General features: G+C 40.5%; 1 protein-coding gene and 2 long non-coding RNA genes across 3 annotated transcripts; 1 reads left to right on the top strand and 2 right to left on the bottom strand.

Moving 5' to 3' along the window:
* Nucleotides 1-6085: 6085 nt before the first annotated feature.
* On the bottom strand, nt 6086-9334 carry LOC138853380 (uncharacterized). Its single transcript, XR_011392570.1, has 2 exons — nt 9137-9334; nt 6086-7189 (listed from the first exon to the last, which is right to left on the bottom strand). It is a non-coding gene; the product is annotated as an uncharacterized lncRNA (long non-coding RNA).
* Nucleotides 9335-9870: 536 nt separating this feature from the next.
* Nucleotides 9871-11241, top strand: LOC138853398 (uncharacterized). The gene is made up of 2 exons (XR_011392584.1): nt 9871-10179; nt 11089-11241. It is a non-coding gene; the product is annotated as an uncharacterized lncRNA (long non-coding RNA).
* A 3833-nt stretch (nt 11242-15074) lies between these two features.
* LOC128690573 (neuropeptide-like protein 30) lies at nt 15075-17337 on the bottom strand. Its single transcript, XM_053779284.2, has 2 exons — nt 17196-17337; nt 15075-15605 (listed from the first exon to the last, which is right to left on the bottom strand). Exons 1-2 carry the CDS (start codon nt 17202-17204, stop codon nt 15387-15389), a joined length of 228 nt encoding a protein of 75 aa, XP_053635259.1. The 5' UTR covers nt 17205-17337; the 3' UTR covers nt 15075-15386.
* Between the last annotated feature and the right edge of the window lie 163 nt (nt 17338-17500).

Raw genomic sequence — 17500 nt, 5'->3', positions numbered from 1 at the left:
ATCCCAGATGGTTGAAGAGAAGATTAGTAATCCCAGATGGTTGAAGAGAAGACTAGTAATCCCAGATGGTTGAAGAGAAGACTAGTAATCCCAGATGGTTGAAGAAAAGACTAGTAATCCCAAATAGTTAAAAAGACAATTAATCCCAAATAGAGAAAACTAAAACATGCCATGAGAGGAAGAAAACAACTTAGTGTATCAGAAGACAAGAGGATCACCTTGTGGGGCCATTAAGTTCATAGTAAAAACAGATAAGAATGGTCCTAAGCCAAATCCAAAATAATTCCTTAAAGTACACAGAAAAAAAAAATACGGGAAAATTTAATCCATTTAAAAATAGACCGGGACAACTCACCGGTAATAAGAGGGGGGGGAGATGCGTTCTATTTTGAACTGTTATTCATTGTCGATCTCCCCTCACGAAGACGCAAAATGATATCAAAGTAATTAACATTCTGGAGGACCTGGATAAAACAAATTACACATCATGGTCACCAGAGGCAGTGTTATCAATCACATTGATTGAAGCAAAGTAAAATAATCCCGGAGACCCCGAGAAATCATTTACAGGAGTTCTTAAAGAACACAAGATGGTACTTAGTCGTTAACCAACTTGTAAGGGAATAAGCTCGACGTTTCCCCTCGTACTGGGATCGAACTCGTGTCCTTCTGTTATGAGCCGAAAACACTATGGTAGATTATATAAAAACTGCTTAAGAATCTTCAAGATTACGGTACTCTTCATCAGCTCCAAGACTGAGGGACTGATTACCTCGCCTATTGTACATAGCTCTACAGTCTTCCCATTATGTCCTTCAGTTGGTATTGATAAAGTCACTGGATAGCGAAAGATCTACAATAAAGATATTAAGAAGTTGCACATGTGTCTTAATTCTTCACGCAAACTATATACTTTGCTGTCCGAGTCTTTGGACATACAATAAATCAGACGTTGACGTGCACACGTGCTTGGCTGGCGATGGAATATTCTCGTTAGCTCAGCAGTGAGAGTGACTTCGGGAGGAGTAGCTAGCGATGGGTAAAAGCCATATCTTCCTCCTTTAAGGAACCTGTGGTTCGGTTTTTCTGAGCACTACTCAAATTGCCTGGTAGAGGCTAGATAGGTAAGGCGTATATGTGTTAGTTACCATTTGGTCCTAGGCACATGTCGATTAGACACTAGGCCTGTTGTGTGTGTGTGTGTGTACTCACCTAATTGTACTCACCTAATTGTGGTTGCAGGGGTCGATACTCAGCTCCTGGCCCCGCCTCTTCACTGATCGCTACTGGATCCTCTCTCTCTCTGCTTCCTGAGCTTTGTCATAACTATTCTTAAAACTATGTATGGTTCCTGCCTCCACTACTTCACTTGCTAGGCTATTCCACTTGCTGACAACTCTATGACTGAAGAAATACTTCCTAACGTCCCTGTGACTCGTCTGAGTCTTCAGCTTCCAGTTGTGACCCCTTGTCCCTGTGTCCCCTCTCTGGAACATCCTATCTCTGTCCACCTTGCCTATACCCCGCAGTATCTTGTATGTCGTTATCATGTCTCCCCTGACCCTTCTGTCCTCCAGTGTCGTCAGTCCGATTTCCCTTAACCTTTCCTCGTACGACATTCCCTTGAGCTCTGGGACTAGCCTTGTTGCAAACCTTTGTACTTTCTCTAACTTCTTGACGTGCTTGACCAGGTGTGGGTTCCAGACTGGTGCTGCATACTCCAGTATGGGCCTAACATACACAGTGTACAGTGTCTTGAACGATTCCTTATTAAGGTATCGGAACGCTATTCTCAGGTTTCCCAGGCGCCCGTATTCTGCAGCGGTTATTTGGTTGATGTGTGCCTCCGGTGATGTGCTCGGTGTTATGGTCACCCCAAGGTCTTTCTCCCTGAGTGAGGTCTGTAGTCTTTGTCCACCTAGCCTATACTCTGTCTGCGGTCTTCTTTGCCCCTCCCCAATCTTCATGACTTTGCATTTGGCTGGATTGAATTCGAGAAGCCAGTTGCTGGACCACATGTCCAGCCTGTCCAGGTCTCTTTGCAGTCCTGCCTCATCCTCGTCCGATTTAATTCTTCTCATCAACTTCACGTCATCTGCGAACAGGGACACTTCAGAGTCTATTCCTTCCATCATGTCGTTCACATATATCAAAAATAGCACTGGTCCTAGAACTGACCCCTGTGGGACCCCGCTCGTAACAGGCGCCCACTGTGATACCTCTTCACGTACCATGACTCGTTACTGCCTCCCTGTCAGGTATTCCCTTATCCATTGCAGTGCCCTCCCTTTTACGTGCGCCTGATCCTCCATCTTCTGCACTAATCTCTTGTGGAGAACTGTGTCAAAGGCCTTCCTGCAGTCTAGGAAAACGCAATCTACCCACCCCTCTCTCTCGTGTCTTACTTCTGTTACCTTGTCAAAAAACTCCAGGAGGTTTGTGATACAAGATTTGCCTTCCATGAACCCATGCTGGTTTTCATTTATAATATTGTTCCTTTCCAGGTGTTCGACCACTCTCCTCCTGATAATCTTCTCCATGACTTTGCACACAATACATGTCAGAGACACAGGTCTGTAGTTTAGTGCCTCGTTTCTGTTTCCTTTCTTAAATATGGGGACTACATTAGCTGTCTTCCATTTCTCAGGTAGTTGCCCAGTTTCAAGGGATGTGTTGAAGATTGTGGTTAGAGGCACGCACAGCATCTCTGCTCCTTCTCTAAGGACCCATGGGGAGATGTTGTCCGGTCCCATCGCCTCTGAGGTGTCAAGGTCACTTAAGAGCTTCTTCACCTCCTCCTCAGTTGTTCGTATGTCATCCAACACTTGTTGGTATATTCCCTCTTGATGTTCCCTTCTGTGCTGTCTTCCCACAGCCCTTCCTGTCTCTACTGTAAAAACTTCCTTAAATCTCCTGTTCAGCTCCTCACATACCTCCTGATCATTTCTTGTGAGTTCTCCACCTTCTGTCCTTAATCTGATCACCTGGTCTTTGACTGTTGTCTTCCTCCTGATGTGGCTATACAACAGTTTTGGGTCAGTCTTGATTCTCGATGCTATGTCATTTTCATACTGTCGCTGGGCCTCCCTCCTTACCTGTGCGTACTCATTCCTGGCTCTGCGACTGATCTCCCTATTTTCGTGTGTTCTCTGCCTTCTGTACTTTTTCCATTCTCTATTGCATTTTGTTTTTGCCTCCTTACACCGTCGGGTAAACCAGGGGCTCGTTCTGGTCTTCCCGTTGTTACTGTTGCCCTTGGGAATAAACCTTTCCGCTGCCTCCTTGCATTTTGTTGTTACATATTCCATCATTTCATTTACTGGCTTTCCTGCCAGTTCTCTGTCCCACTGGACCTCCCGCAGGAATTTCTTCAACCCTATGTAGTCCCCTCTTTTATAGTCAGGCTTTTCCCATTCAACTCCTGTTATTCTCTCCACTTGCAGCTCTACTATGTATTCAAAGCACAGAACCACGTGGTCGCTAGCTCCTAGGGGACTCTCATACTTTATGTCCTCAATATCTGAGCTGCCCAGGGTGAACACAAGGTCCAATCTTGCTGGTTCATCCTCCCCTCTCACTCTGGTAGTGTCCTTAACATGTTGGTGCATGAGGTTTTCCAGCACCACGTCCAACATCCTGGCTCTCCATGTTTCGGGACCCCCATGTGGCTCCAGGTTTTCCCAGTCAATCTCCCTGTGGTTGAAATCACCCATAACCAGCAACTTTGCTCTGCTGGAGTGAGCTCTTCTTGCCACCTCAGCAAGTGTGTCCACCATTGCTCTGTTGCTCTCTTCATATTCCTCTCTTGGCCTCCTGCAGTTCTGTGGTGGATTATACATCACTGCAATGACCACTTTGTGTTCCCCAGACTGAAGTGTACCTGCTATGTAGTCTCTTTCTCCCGTCTCATCTATTCCTTCCATTTTCTCGAATTTCCATCTGTTTTTAACGAGCAGAGCAACCCCACCTCCCCCCCCCTGCCCCTTCTATCTTTCCTCATGATCTGGTATCCTGGTGGGAAGATTGCATCTGTTATTGTCTCCATGAGTTTTGTTTCTGTAACTGCTATGATGTCTGGGGACTTCTCATTGATTCTTTCTAGCCATTCCTCATGTTTATTCGTTAATCCATCTGCATTTGTGTACCAAACCTTCAACTTCTGTTCTAATATTGTAACTGTGGTGCGGGGGGTGGAAACAGAGGGATCGGTGTGTGATGGTTGGTTTGGATTGTTCAGTTGCCTTGGGGGTGTCGTGGCTGGAGTCCTTCTGCAGGTGTTTCTGGGGGGTGCGCTTGTCCTTCCATTTGATCCTGGATTATTCTGCTCTCCTTTTTCATTTCCTCCCATTTCTCCTTTCGTTTTTGAACTCTCTCTTTCATTGTCTTCCTTTCGTCCTGTGTTCTGTCTCGATCGAGGTACACACTCTGGAACTCCTGCTTGCCTCTCAGCCGTGCTTTCTCCTGCAGGATCATGGTTCGGGTTGATTCTGCCTTGAAAATTACTTTGAGAGGCCGATTCCTTTTCTTTGTGAACCACCCAATTCTCCGAAAATTTGCCACCTGGGTCATGTCCCCCTCGCCTATCACCTTCATGATATCTTCAATCGCTTTTTTCTCCTCCTGCTTTCTTTCATCATAAGTTTCTCCTTTAGCTTCGTCTAGCCCATAGACAAACACGGATCTTTCCCTTTCCACCTCCCACTGTGACTCCCATTGCATCCTCTGATGTGTTTTAGTTCCTTCCCGTGGAGTGTTCCTTCCTTCAGTCCCTTCCCTAGTTATTGCCCCTATGCTTCTTGGTTTATCCTGCCTCCACTTCACTCTCCAGACTAGTGTGTGTGTGTGTGTGTGTGTGTGTTTGTTTAATAGATATATTCGTGTCTTCTCAAATGAGCAGCAAGACAGGGCACACAGTGCTCCACTCACTATGCCAGACCACACAGTAACTCGTCCACCAAAAGATACCAAGCGTTATTTTACAGATCCAGCAGTACCCAGCAGGTACCTGGTCTCAACTCCTGCATGCACAGACCCACATAGGATAGATTAGAATACTTAACAATCTGCAGTCGTGCGAAATTATTTGCAAACATTTTATTTTAGGCCAGAAGATCCTAGAGTCTACTTGGAGGGCATTCCGGGGATCAACGTCCCCGCGGCCCGGTCCACGACCAGGCCTCCCGGTGGATCAGAGCCTGATCAACGAGGCTCTTACTGCTGGCCGCACGCAGTCCAACGTACGAACCACATCCCGGCTGATCCGGCACCGACTTTAGGTATCTGTCCAGCTCCCTCTTGAAGACAACCAGGGTTCTACTTTTAATGCCCCTTATTGCTGGTGGGAGGCTGTTGAACAGTCTTGGGCCCCGGACACTTATTGCGTTTTCTCTTAGTGTACCAGTGGCGCCCCTACTTTTCACTGGGGGTATGTTGCATCGCCTGCCAAGTCTTTTGCTTTCGTAGGGAGTGATTTCTGTGTGCATATTAGGAACCAGTCCCTCCAGAATCTTCGAGGTGTAGCTTATGATATATATCTCTCGTCTGCGCTCCAGTGAGTACAAGTCAAGTGCTTCCAAGCGTTCCCAGTAGTTAATGTGTTTGATGGAACTTAAACGTGTAGTAAAGGATCTCTGTACATTCTCTAGATCTGCAATTTCACCTGCCTTGAATGGAGATGTTAATGTACAGCAGTATTCCAGCATAGAGAGAACAAGTGATTTTAAAAGGATCATCATTGGCTTAGCATTTCCTGTCTTGAATGTTCTCACTATCCATCCTATCAGTTTCCTAGCAGATGTGATAGTGCCATTGTTGTGATCCTTGAAGGTGAGATCCTCTGACATTACCACACCCAGGTCCTTCACATTACTTTTCCTCTCTATTGTGTGATTGGAGTTTGTAGTATACTCAGTTCTAGTTATTATTTCTTCCAGTTTTCCGTAACGGAGTAGTTGGAACTTGTCTTCATTGAACATCATATTGTTCTCCGTTGCCCTTCGGAAAACTTGGTTTATATCTTCTTGGAGCTTTGCCGCGTCCTCATATCTTCTCGTTCATTTCAATAATATGTTAAGTAAAGAAATAGTTTTGACAATATTTTATTATTGGCTAATTCATTAACAATCAAATTACTACTGTCCAATAACTACTACAGAACGGTGAAAATATTGGAGGTTGAAGCTGATTGTTGCCGTAGATTGGCGATGAGATGTTGGAGGTTGGTATTGAGGTGAACGTAAACAGAGAGCTGTAACTCTCACAGAGGGGGTAAACAGAGAGCTGTAACTCTCACAGAGAAGGTAAACAGAGAGCTGTAACTCTTACAGAGGATGTAAACAGAGAGCTGTAACTCTCACAGAGAAGGTAAACAGAGAGCTGTAACTCTTACAGAGGATGTAAACAGAGAGCTGTAACTCTCACAGAGAAGGTAAACAGAGAGCTGTAACTCTTACAGAGGATGTAAACAGAGAGCTGTAACTCTCACAGAGAAGGTAAACAGAGAGCTGTAACTCTTACAGAGGATGTAAACAGAGAGCTGTAACTCTCACAGAGAAGGTAAACAGAGAGCTGTAACTCTTACAGAGGATGTAAACAGAGAGCTGTAACTCTCACAGAGGGGGTAAACAGAGAGCTGTAACTCTTACAGAGGATGTAAACAGAGAGCTGTAACTCTCACAGAGGGGGTAAACAGAGAGCTGTAACTCTCACAGAGAAGGTAAACAGAGAGCTGTAACTCTCACAGAGGGGGTAAACAGAGAGCTGTAACTCTCACAGAGGGGGTAAACAGAGAGCTGTAACTCTCACAGAGAAGGTAAACAGAGAGCTGTAACGCTAAGAAATCCTTCCAGTACTTATAGTCTAATATTTTTGGTTTCCAAATTGCAGTGTTTTACATTTTAGAATCAAAGGTTGTAGGATTTGGGGTTATGTATGAACGGTCGTCATCCAGCTGGAACCTTCGCTTGTGACTGCTTCAAGCTCACAACACAAGCTTTTAACCCCAAAATCCTCCGTAGCCACCATAGCCACCATAACCACCATAGCCTCCGTAGCCACCATAACCACCATAGCCTCCATAGCCACCATACCCGCGGTAACCCCAGTGTGGGTCAGCACTGGGGTCAGGCATGGCTCGGGCTGACCCCATGAGGGCTGCCATAGCCACCACCACAACAAACACCAGCGCCATCTGTAATGGAAAGAATTTTTTAATCTCGTGCATATATTATACATATGGTAGAAAGCAATTTTTTGCATCACTAGCAGTTTATATTCGCTATATATGCACTCAGCTCACACACTGAGGTCCGGGGTCGATCCCCGGTACGGGTGAAAGCATTAGGACGTGCTTCCTTAAGACACCTGGTGTCCGTGTTCACCTATCAGTAAAATAGGTACCTGGGTATTAGTCGACTGGTGTGGGTCACACCCTGGGACAAAATTGACCTAATTTACCAGAAATGCTCTGCGTAACAAGCGGCTTTCTACGTATTTTGTAGTATGTCAATGATGTCATCTAGGCCTGTATACCTTGTACTTGTAGAAATAAAGATTATTATTATTATTATTATTATTATTATTATTATTATTATTATTATTATTATTATTATTATTATTATTATTATTATTATTATTATTATTATTATTATTATTATTTTTAAGAATTTCCAGCAGACTGTCTTTCTGAAGTAGAGGACTTACTCGGTGAGAATCACGAGTCTCTGTAACCCACTTGAAGACCGCGGTTCAACATTTTCGAGAAATGTTGCAGATTTTAAATAAATATGATTTAGTCTTTAAAACCCGTTCAGTGTATTGTTTACAATCTTGTTATTAAGATTTCTTTAGTCATCTGCTTAGTTAAAGAAAAAGATGTGGCCATTAGCGTGTGTTTCATGAGTCGCTTAACCCGTGTGGGTCATTCAGCATCACGAGTAGAGAAAGCTCGATTGTAATTCTAATAATCGCAGCCCTGTTTTTGATCAATCAGGCTGTTGCTTAAGCTCATTAGTGAGTTTCATTACTCTGAGGGATAACCAGCTGGTGTTGGTAAGGTTAGTTAATTAGGTTTAACGCCTAACAACTATATAAGGGTTATTAAAGAAGCATGTAACCTGTTCACCATTTGTAAACCACTTGTCTAAAATAATGTTCATACAAAGACTACCCAGTCCATACTGCGTAGAAGTCAGCATTTCACTTATACTAAAACATTCAAATGGGTAACTGTTCACAACTAATCTAATAAGATTATATATATATATATATATATATATATATATATATATATATATATATATATATATATATATATATATATATATATATATATATATATATATATATATATATATATATATATGCAATAAGATCACAGTAAACAGGTGATTTCAGAATATGCAAAACAACCACTCTGAAAGAATAGAGAAGTTCCAAGCGCTTTCGTGACTACTCACATTATCAAGGAACTATGATAATGTAAGTAGTCACGAAAGCGCTTGGAATTTCTCTATTCTTTCAGAGTGGTTGTTTTGCATATATATATATATATATATATATATATATATATATATATATATATATATATATATATATATATATATATTACTATTATTAGATTAGTCTATAAACTCAGTCAAGCACGTAAATTATTGGGAACGCTTAAAGTCCATGGAACTGTATTCTTTAGAACGTAGGCGAGAAACATACATCATAATCTACATTGGAAAATACTGGGGGAAATGTTCCCAAAGCTGCATACCCAAATTACTAATTATGAACAGAAGAGGCTTGGCAGACGGTGCAGGATACCTCCAATGAAAAACATGGGTGAGGTGAAGTACACTGAGAGAAAACTCAGTAAGTGTCAAGAGATCACAACCCTAAATTCTCTCCCTTTAAGTACAAGGCCCTGGCTTATCAATAAACCCCTGGTTGTCTTCAAAAGGGAACTCGACAGGTTCCTTAAAACAATCCCTGATCTGCCGGGCTGTGGTGCGGCTGGTATTAACATCATGATCAACCACACCAACACCCAGGAAGTATGGTCTAGAACCAAGCCACGGGATTGACAACGTCTGAAAGCGACTCCAGATAGAAGAATAGAACAGATGCTGAGAGAAAAGATGTTACTCACAAGCTTCATGTTGTTGAGAAAGTAATAGTGTCTAGAGGACTGCTCAGCGTTGACTGTGTCGACCTAAGGAGGAGCAACCTTATATACCCACGACCAACAAGTCATCCACTCCTTGGTTCCTCTTATGTAACCAGTGTCCCACACCCGGCGTGGTCTGGTTCACCGCTGGGATTGCCCTCTAGAACCTCTTTGTTATTCTCGCCCATGTGTAAATTTTAGTGGCCTGTCAGGAAATAACGCTTCATGGTAGAAGTATAAATATTAATCAGTATCTCTCTCATTGATTCTTTGTTCAGTAGAATTACTTTTTATTCATGAGAGAGTGAGTAGTAACTTTGCTGTGAAATTTTGGCTTACTCGTAAGGTTTCTCAGTCATTCCTTTCAACTGGTAGAAGAATAAAGCTTTGCTTTATTCTTCTACCAGTTGAGACCAGGTACCTGCTGCGATTATTAGAATCTACAAATTACCATTGAATAAAGAATAATAAAGAAGAATAAAGCAAAGCTTTATTCTTATACCAATAAAGCTTTGCTTTATTCTTCTACCAGTTGAATAAAGCTTTGCTTTATTTTCCTTTATTATTCTTTATTCAATGGTAATTGGTAGATTCAATAATTCACAAAGCCTAGCGACTTCACCGTAAATTCTTTTAAGTCATTCGGCTTTATAAAACTAACAGAAATTCTTAAAGGTGTATTTTCGTTTTTTTCGTGTTTGTAAACAAATCATAAATTGTGATTTCATTAATAAAAGAAAATGAGAGAACATATTATAGCAATATTTCAATTACCAAAAAGCAACTTCTGGAAATTTCTTCCTCCAGAGGTAACTTCCGCAAGTAACCGAACCAAAGCTTCACCTCGAACTGTTGGAGGAACAAGAAGAGACGGCCCTGCAGTCCCAGAGTCTCGAGAAAAGAAAAAAATCCAAACCTCCACGTTATACTGCAGGCTTTCTCCAGCTCGAGGAATACCACCAAAGTATGATGTCTGGAAAAAAAAAAAAACTATCCTGGATGTCACCGGCCAACCGAACCAAGAGGTCAGTCATCAACTAGACGTTGTTTGAAGCCAAACAGATCCAACCCTCCATCGCTAAGCACCTGATGAAAGGAACTTGCTGATGGAGCTCGTCAGGGAGATCGGGAAACAGTTTCCAGCTTTCCCGGAGTCCCAGTCTTTTGTTCTGGCTATCTTCAGGATAGCCAGAGCAACAGACTGCCGCCAATTATGGCTAAACATTTTATTAGTCCACTTAAAACTAAATATATCCACTTAAATCGTTAGGGAGGAAAAAGGAAAGTCTGCAACATGTAATAATGGGCCCCAGTCTTTCTCACAGCACTAGAGAGCGACACCTACAAGACAAACACCAATCTCCGTTTTATGATGCATCAGTTCTTTTATCAGGTTAATCTCCTTTAAACACTCGCTATCTCAGTGTGACTTTGTAAATGGTCCTAGTCGGATCGAAACGTCGTAGTTAGCTTTCTCTCTCTAATGTGTGAAATTTGTGTATTGTTCCAGTCACATCATTGTGCATTTCGTTGTTTACTAGTAATATCCATCAGAGGAACTACAATTCGATAATGATGACTTTATTAAATGGCATTCGAACTGACAACGGGTCAGTAGTATTTTCCTCTATAAAGACATTAAAAAAGGAATTCCTTTGTTTATTTAGTCAAGTATTTTCTGTCACTCTAATTTGCAAATAAACGATCTTACTATTGTTATTTTTCACCCAGTGAATTAAGTCCTTTCTATATGCAGGTGCTCGAGTCCCTTGTGAGTATAAATTGCCATTCTGCACCCAGCATGCAGCGCTCTCAGTTCTATCTTTGGTATAGTTACTGTGTATTAATATAAAGAAGGAACAAGTAAGATTATTTCAGCTCTCTGCGTCCCAGCTATTCTTCTGCTTGCTTTAGATGTTACAACTCTTCTCCAGGCTGAGGGACTGACCTCCTCAAAGTTACATCTTCGAGGCTCATGGACTGATGACAACGTCTTTACATCTCCACTGCTGCTACAATCCTCTGCATTCGACTGAAGAAGACTGCTGAGAAGGTGAAATATTTCGGAATAAAGATCCCTAACTGTTGCACCTGTTTCTAATTTATCCCATGCTAGCCTAGGATAACTGGGATAACTAGGATACCTGGGATAACTAGGATACCTGGGATAACTAGGATACCTGGGATAACTAGGATACCTGGGATAACTAGGATACCTGGGATAACTAGGATACCTGGGATAACTAGGATAATTTGTTCTCCAGTTAGATCGTACATATTTGATGAATTATCCGCAGTGCATTTCTGAACACTTGAAATTTTTCAGAAATTTTAATATTTTCTTTTCTCATCGTCTGTTCGCTCAGACTTGATTATAGAGCTTTCAGATAGTTTAACATTTATGCCACGTTTAGTTAGTTTAATGTTTATGTCAGGTTTGGTTAGTTTAACATTTATGCCACGTTTAGTTAGTTTAATGTTTATGTCAGGTTTGGTTAGTTTAACGTTTATGTCAGGTTTGGTTAGTTTAACGTTTATGTCACGTTTGGTTAATTTAACGTTTATGTCACGTTTGGTTAGTTTAACGTTTATGTCACGTTTGGTTAGTCTAACGTTTATATCGCGCCTAGTTTAACGTGTATTAGCCAACAGCTGCATAAAATAACCCAATAAACTAAATATATAAGAAAGTAGGTTAGATCTATCAGCAGTGCAAAATCTAGTGCAAAATCTAAACGTTTCGCTGCGACTTGGACTGAGTCGGACCAGCGGAGGATGAGCTGCACCGTGAGGAAATATTCCATTGCTCAGCGAATTCTTGAACGACCTTGAAAGAAAACCAGTCAACGATACAAGTAAGGTGAGTATTTTTTTTTTTTCGCCTTAATCTAGGAGATGCATATTACCTGTTTACGAACGCTGGTTCCCTGTCTTATTTCAACCCAAATTTTTAGCAGTTTCTTTTCCCAGAGACCAAAAAGTGGGGCTAATTTCGGCATAAATCCATGAAACATATGCTTGGCTCCATACACTTTTGGGTGTGGCGCCAAAACTCTAGAGCAAATGTACGTGGAGCCAACCAAACTACATTATTAGTAGTAGTAATAGTAGGAATAGTATAAATAGTATATTTTTTATTGTTGTTATTGTAATAGTATTAGTAGTAGCATAAGTAGTATTTATTATTATTATTATTATTATTATTATTATTATTATTATTATTATTATTATTATTATGATAAATTAGACATATGTGCAACTCTTGGGTATCTTTATTGAGAAAACGTTTCGCCATACAGTGGCTTCATCAGTCCATACAAAGGAGAATGGTGAAGAACAGGAGGAGAACGAGGTAATCAGTCCCTCAACCTTGAGTCGATGTGTTCAGTCCATCAATCTTGATTGATGGACTACAGTATATAAGCCACGTCTATGGCCCTGTGCTGTACATTCTACAAGAATAATGGACTGAACACATCGACTCCAGGCTGAGGGACTGATTACCTCAAACTCCTCCTCTCCTTACGCCTTTCTGCTTTGTATTGGACTGATGAAGCCACTGTGTGGCGAAACGTTTCCAAATAAAGATTCCCATATGTTGCATAAGTGTCTCAATCTTCAACTTGTCGGTTTTCAAAATCATTCATCACATTTCCTCTGGTCTCTGAGACGAGGTACTGTACACAGCACCACAACATTAACATTTCCTATGGTCTCTGAGACGAGGTTCTGTACACAGCACCACAACATTAACATTTCCTCTGGTCTCTGAGACGAGGTACTGTACACAGTACCTCTTCGACTTAATAACATATATGATATCATTTGGGAAACTTAAAATTCAATAATACGGGTTCAAAATAAACACTGTAGCTTATTTACGGGTTATATATAGTGTCTCCTGGTTTACTTATTTACGTGTTCGGCTTTGTTTTGTGCTTATTTAATTAACGATTATTTAAACATGTGAAGAACGCATAGGGAGAAGAAACAGGAAGAAAATAAGATGATTATTCTTGGCTGAATTAAAACATGAGTAAATGGGAAGCACACCAGGTTAGGATAAAGAAGGGAAAGACAAATAATAACAATAGGAAGAACATAAAGTAACAGTAGTGGTTTAAATGTGATATTACTAGTGTTTGGTGGGATTTCTTTTATTCTTCCCCGAACGTTTTACTGTATAACTTGAGAATTCCTCTTTAGCTCGGCTTCAAACTTTCTAAACTCATTTACAAAATCTAAAGGAAAGTTTAGATTTTTACCGAGCCGAGTAAATGTATGTCTGACAAATTTAGATTTAAAAAAATGTCATTTTTTTCCCTCTTACAATATCTAAAAAATGCCTCTTTAGAACAGCTTGAAACTTAACTTCACCAAAGGGAAGATTCATGATAGTTTTAGTCTGTGTAGATTCTATTTTACTACTTTACTAACAATTAATAAAAAATAAATTACTTGTGTTTTCGTGGTGCCTTGAGAATGGCTCTCCTGATCGGATTCACACTTTTCATTGCTCATGTATTTAGGTCAAAAAAAATTTTATATCTTTATTGTCTTTTATAAATCCAAATTTGTCAATTATACTAGAGATTAATACGCTGGTTTCATTGTCTTAACTAGAGAATGAATGCTCTGCTCAGCTTCAAACTTTGAGTGTTGGTATGACTGGTTTACAAAAATATTTGGATTAGATTTGGAAATTATAGGTTTCAAATTGCTAATTTTATTTAGCAAACTTTTTCATTTATTACCTAGAAAAGTCTCATTTCGGCTTCAAATTTTCAGTGTTACGTATTCTTCTTCTTCTTTTTGATTCGCCAGTACTCTCCCGGTCCGGGTCTTTTCCAGATGGTGACCCGGCCTTGGCTCCCTATCTTGGGAGTGACTGAAACCTTTGTCTCCCATGGGAGGAGGTACAAGTACATCCTCATCTTCTGGAACCAACTGTCCCCAGGCATTACTCCATTTCCCGCCCTCACGGGGCTCGTAGGGAGAGGCTAGGCCTCTGGTCCGCCATCTTCCCCGCCTCAATGTTGCGTCGTTCTTAGTGGAAGATCTAGCTAATATATTTTGCCTGTAAGCTCCGATTTCTCTCTTTTTTTTTTTTTTGTAAACATCTGTGGTAACGGACATAACCTACATATTAATAATTTGTTGCTTGAGGCTCAAGAAAAATATTAATGGCTCTATACCACCTTAAATCTCATCAAATATTTTGTTCATAGAATTCACTTCAGCTCCCTTGGCTGTATTATGAAATCATTTTTAAGGAAAACCTGCAAGAAATTAAAAAAATAAGAATAATCCAATCAGTTGATAATTATTTTCATAACAGCATGTGCCCAGATATAGCAGACTAACTGCTGTCAGAATCATTAAGATCCATTTGTTGGGGTTTATGACATAACAAGACTATCAAAACCTTTCTGATACCCAGTCTGATTGTTTACGAGCAAATATTAGTGGTAGAACTCTACGGAGCAATTGAAGGAACCGAAGATCCTAGGTCAGAACCTGTCAGTACATAATGAGTAACTGATATGTTTTGTAAATTAAAGAGTAGGTACGTGTGTGTACCATGATCGTTGACAAGTGCATGACACCTGCTTCGCTGCTCACCAGTGATTCTCGACCAGTGATTCTCGACCAGGGGTAAATTTACCCATTGGGAGGTGAAAAATTACATGGTAAGGGGTAAATATTTGATGTACCTCATAAGTGAAAAATTTATTTCATTTCTGACCTTGTTTTTCTGTCCCTTTATGATGGCGATATTTTTTTTGTATGGAAGTAAGGGAGTAAATGAAGAAATATATCAAGCCGAGAGGGTTAATGGCGGAGGAAAAGAATCCCTGATATACATGATCACTTTGCTAAATTAATAGTATATTTCTAAACTATGATAAATAAAGACATATTTTTGTTGAAAAAAAAAACTTTTATTGATTGTAAATTAATTAATAAAGAGTGCTACTCTTCAGCAACTTCTGCAGAATGGTGAAAGTACCGGTTGAAGCTAGTAGATGCAGTAGAGGTACTGGAGGTCTGAACTGAGGTGTTGGTGGTCAACAATAAGATTTAACTCCAGGAGAGCCCTCCAGTACGTCTACTCTCAAGTTTGGAATCTCCAAGTTGAAGCATTTTGTGGTTATAGGGTTGTTTGTTGTATGACTGGTCGTCATCCAGCGGGATCCTTCACTTGCGAGTGCTTGAACCTCATAACAAGCTTTTAACCCCAAAAACCTCCGTAGCGACCATAACCACCATAACCACCATAACCACCATAACCTCCAAAGCCACCAAATCCACCATAGCCACCAAACCGGCGGTAACCCCAGTGTGGGTCAGCACTGGGGTCAGCGTCAGCCAGAGCGTAGGGGCCTGGCATGGCACGGGCTGACCCTATGACGACGGTCAGGGCCACCATCACAATCAGCACCAGCGACAACTGCAATGGTAGAAAAACTTTGTTAATGGCGTAAATACGATACATTATACGCAATACAAACAGTGAAAAAGAGCAATATTCCCAGCGCTTCCGGGATTTCTCACATTATCAAGCAACACTAAAAAATACAACGGAAGCAAGATATCAACTGTTTCCTGTGATATCAATGAATAATATACGATACGCAGAAGAGAAATCAGTTCGTTGTAACACAACGATTCGTCGTTACAAATTCATTATATGTAGAAAACAAAAAAACATGATAATTTTCCGAAAAAAAATGAAGAACAATTATGAATCAACTATTTAAATATCTGATTATTTTGTTTTGGGGTGTAACTGAAATATCTTTTTCAAATTTGCCTACTGAGATAATTTTTCCATCTTTATATAGAACGTAGTATATACAGAACAGAGGAAAATCAAGATTTAAGTGTACTGAATATAAGCAGAAGTTCACAAGAGAAGTGATCTGTCATCTTACATGCTCATGAGGCAAAGAAAAAATACCAGCAAAGTTACTGAGAGGCTACGGTCTGACGGGCTACCGTCTGCCTGTTCCTCGCCTGCCAGTGAAGGCACAGAAGTCGACTCTGACCATGTAAAGTAGCCAGTACCAATTAGGTACTCGTCCGAAGTTCAGGTCAAGCCTTCGCCTACCATCCGGCAAAATGTCAAATTCTCCGACACAATTAGAAATCTGAGACGACTTGCGTAATAACAAAACGTGTAAATACTGTCTCACGTGAGCCAGAGTACATTTCAACAATCAGTGTTTTGATGCATGTACGAACTATGAGTACTAAATAAGGACAACGTTTCGTAGTGAGTGGAGGTGGAAACATCGAGGGTGTTTACTGGTACTGGATAATCATAACCTCATTACCACTCTTTTGGTAAAGAAGAAAAGTTCCAGTAGACTCATTCCGAAGAAGAGGACTTACACAGTGAGTCTGTAATCTACTTGAAGACCTCGGCTCAGTATTTTAGAGAAACATTACAGATTTTAACTAAATATGGTTTACCCTTTAACAACCTTCTCCACGATTCATCTGTTTAAGTAAAGAAAAAGACACGGTCATTATCTTGTATTTCATTAGTCGCTAAACCCGTGTGGGTCATCCGGTACTATCTACATATTTTAGCTAAAAAAAATTAGTGTCAGAAAATGAATTCAGCTGTTCCGAAACGTCGAAATATACTATAAAAACTATGGATTCTTAATGGACTTGTCATTTGATTTTTTTAAAATATTCGAAGTATTAAAAATATTTAGTGAAATGTGAAGGTTCGATCCTCCATCCAAGAATCAATAGAAATACGTTACAAGGAATTTATTGTTATCTTATAAAGTTAAATTTACTTGATGTACTTTTCGTGTGTCTATGTGTCCCGTCAAAGCTATTCCACGAAATATACAGACCAATTAATCTTAGGTATTTCTTTCTGTATGTGGGTTATTACTCAACACTAACAGGGGTACATTACACTTTAGTTATTCTTTGTATATTATGTTTATGTTGTGTACGTGAAGCTCTATAATAAACTTACGTAATACAGATTGTGTTAAAAAACAACGACGGTACTCACAAGCTTCATGTTGTTGAGAGAGTACCAGTGACCGGAGGACTGCGTAGCGTTGATTGTGTTGACCTGAGGAAGAGCAGCGGCTTATATACCCACGACTAAGAAGTCGCCCATCCCGTGGCCACCTCTTACGTATCCACTGCCAGACAGCCGGTGTTCTCCGGTTCATAGCTGGTCCACCCGATTCTTATTCTCTGTAATATCAGAAGTTATCGGAAACCTTTCTCACTTTTTATTCCAGCCATGTGGTTTTTCTTACGGGGCCATTATGGTTCAAACCAATGGAAACGGGAGTTTTTTGAGATGGA

Source organism: Cherax quadricarinatus, chromosome 29, assembly GCF_038502225.1.
Source record: "Cherax quadricarinatus isolate ZL_2023a chromosome 29, ASM3850222v1, whole genome shotgun sequence".
NCBI classification, from domain to species: domain Eukaryota; kingdom Metazoa; phylum Arthropoda; class Malacostraca; order Decapoda; family Parastacidae; genus Cherax; species Cherax quadricarinatus.
The sequence above is the reverse complement of the archived record's forward strand: the minus strand, read 5'-3'. Positions and strand labels throughout refer to the sequence as shown.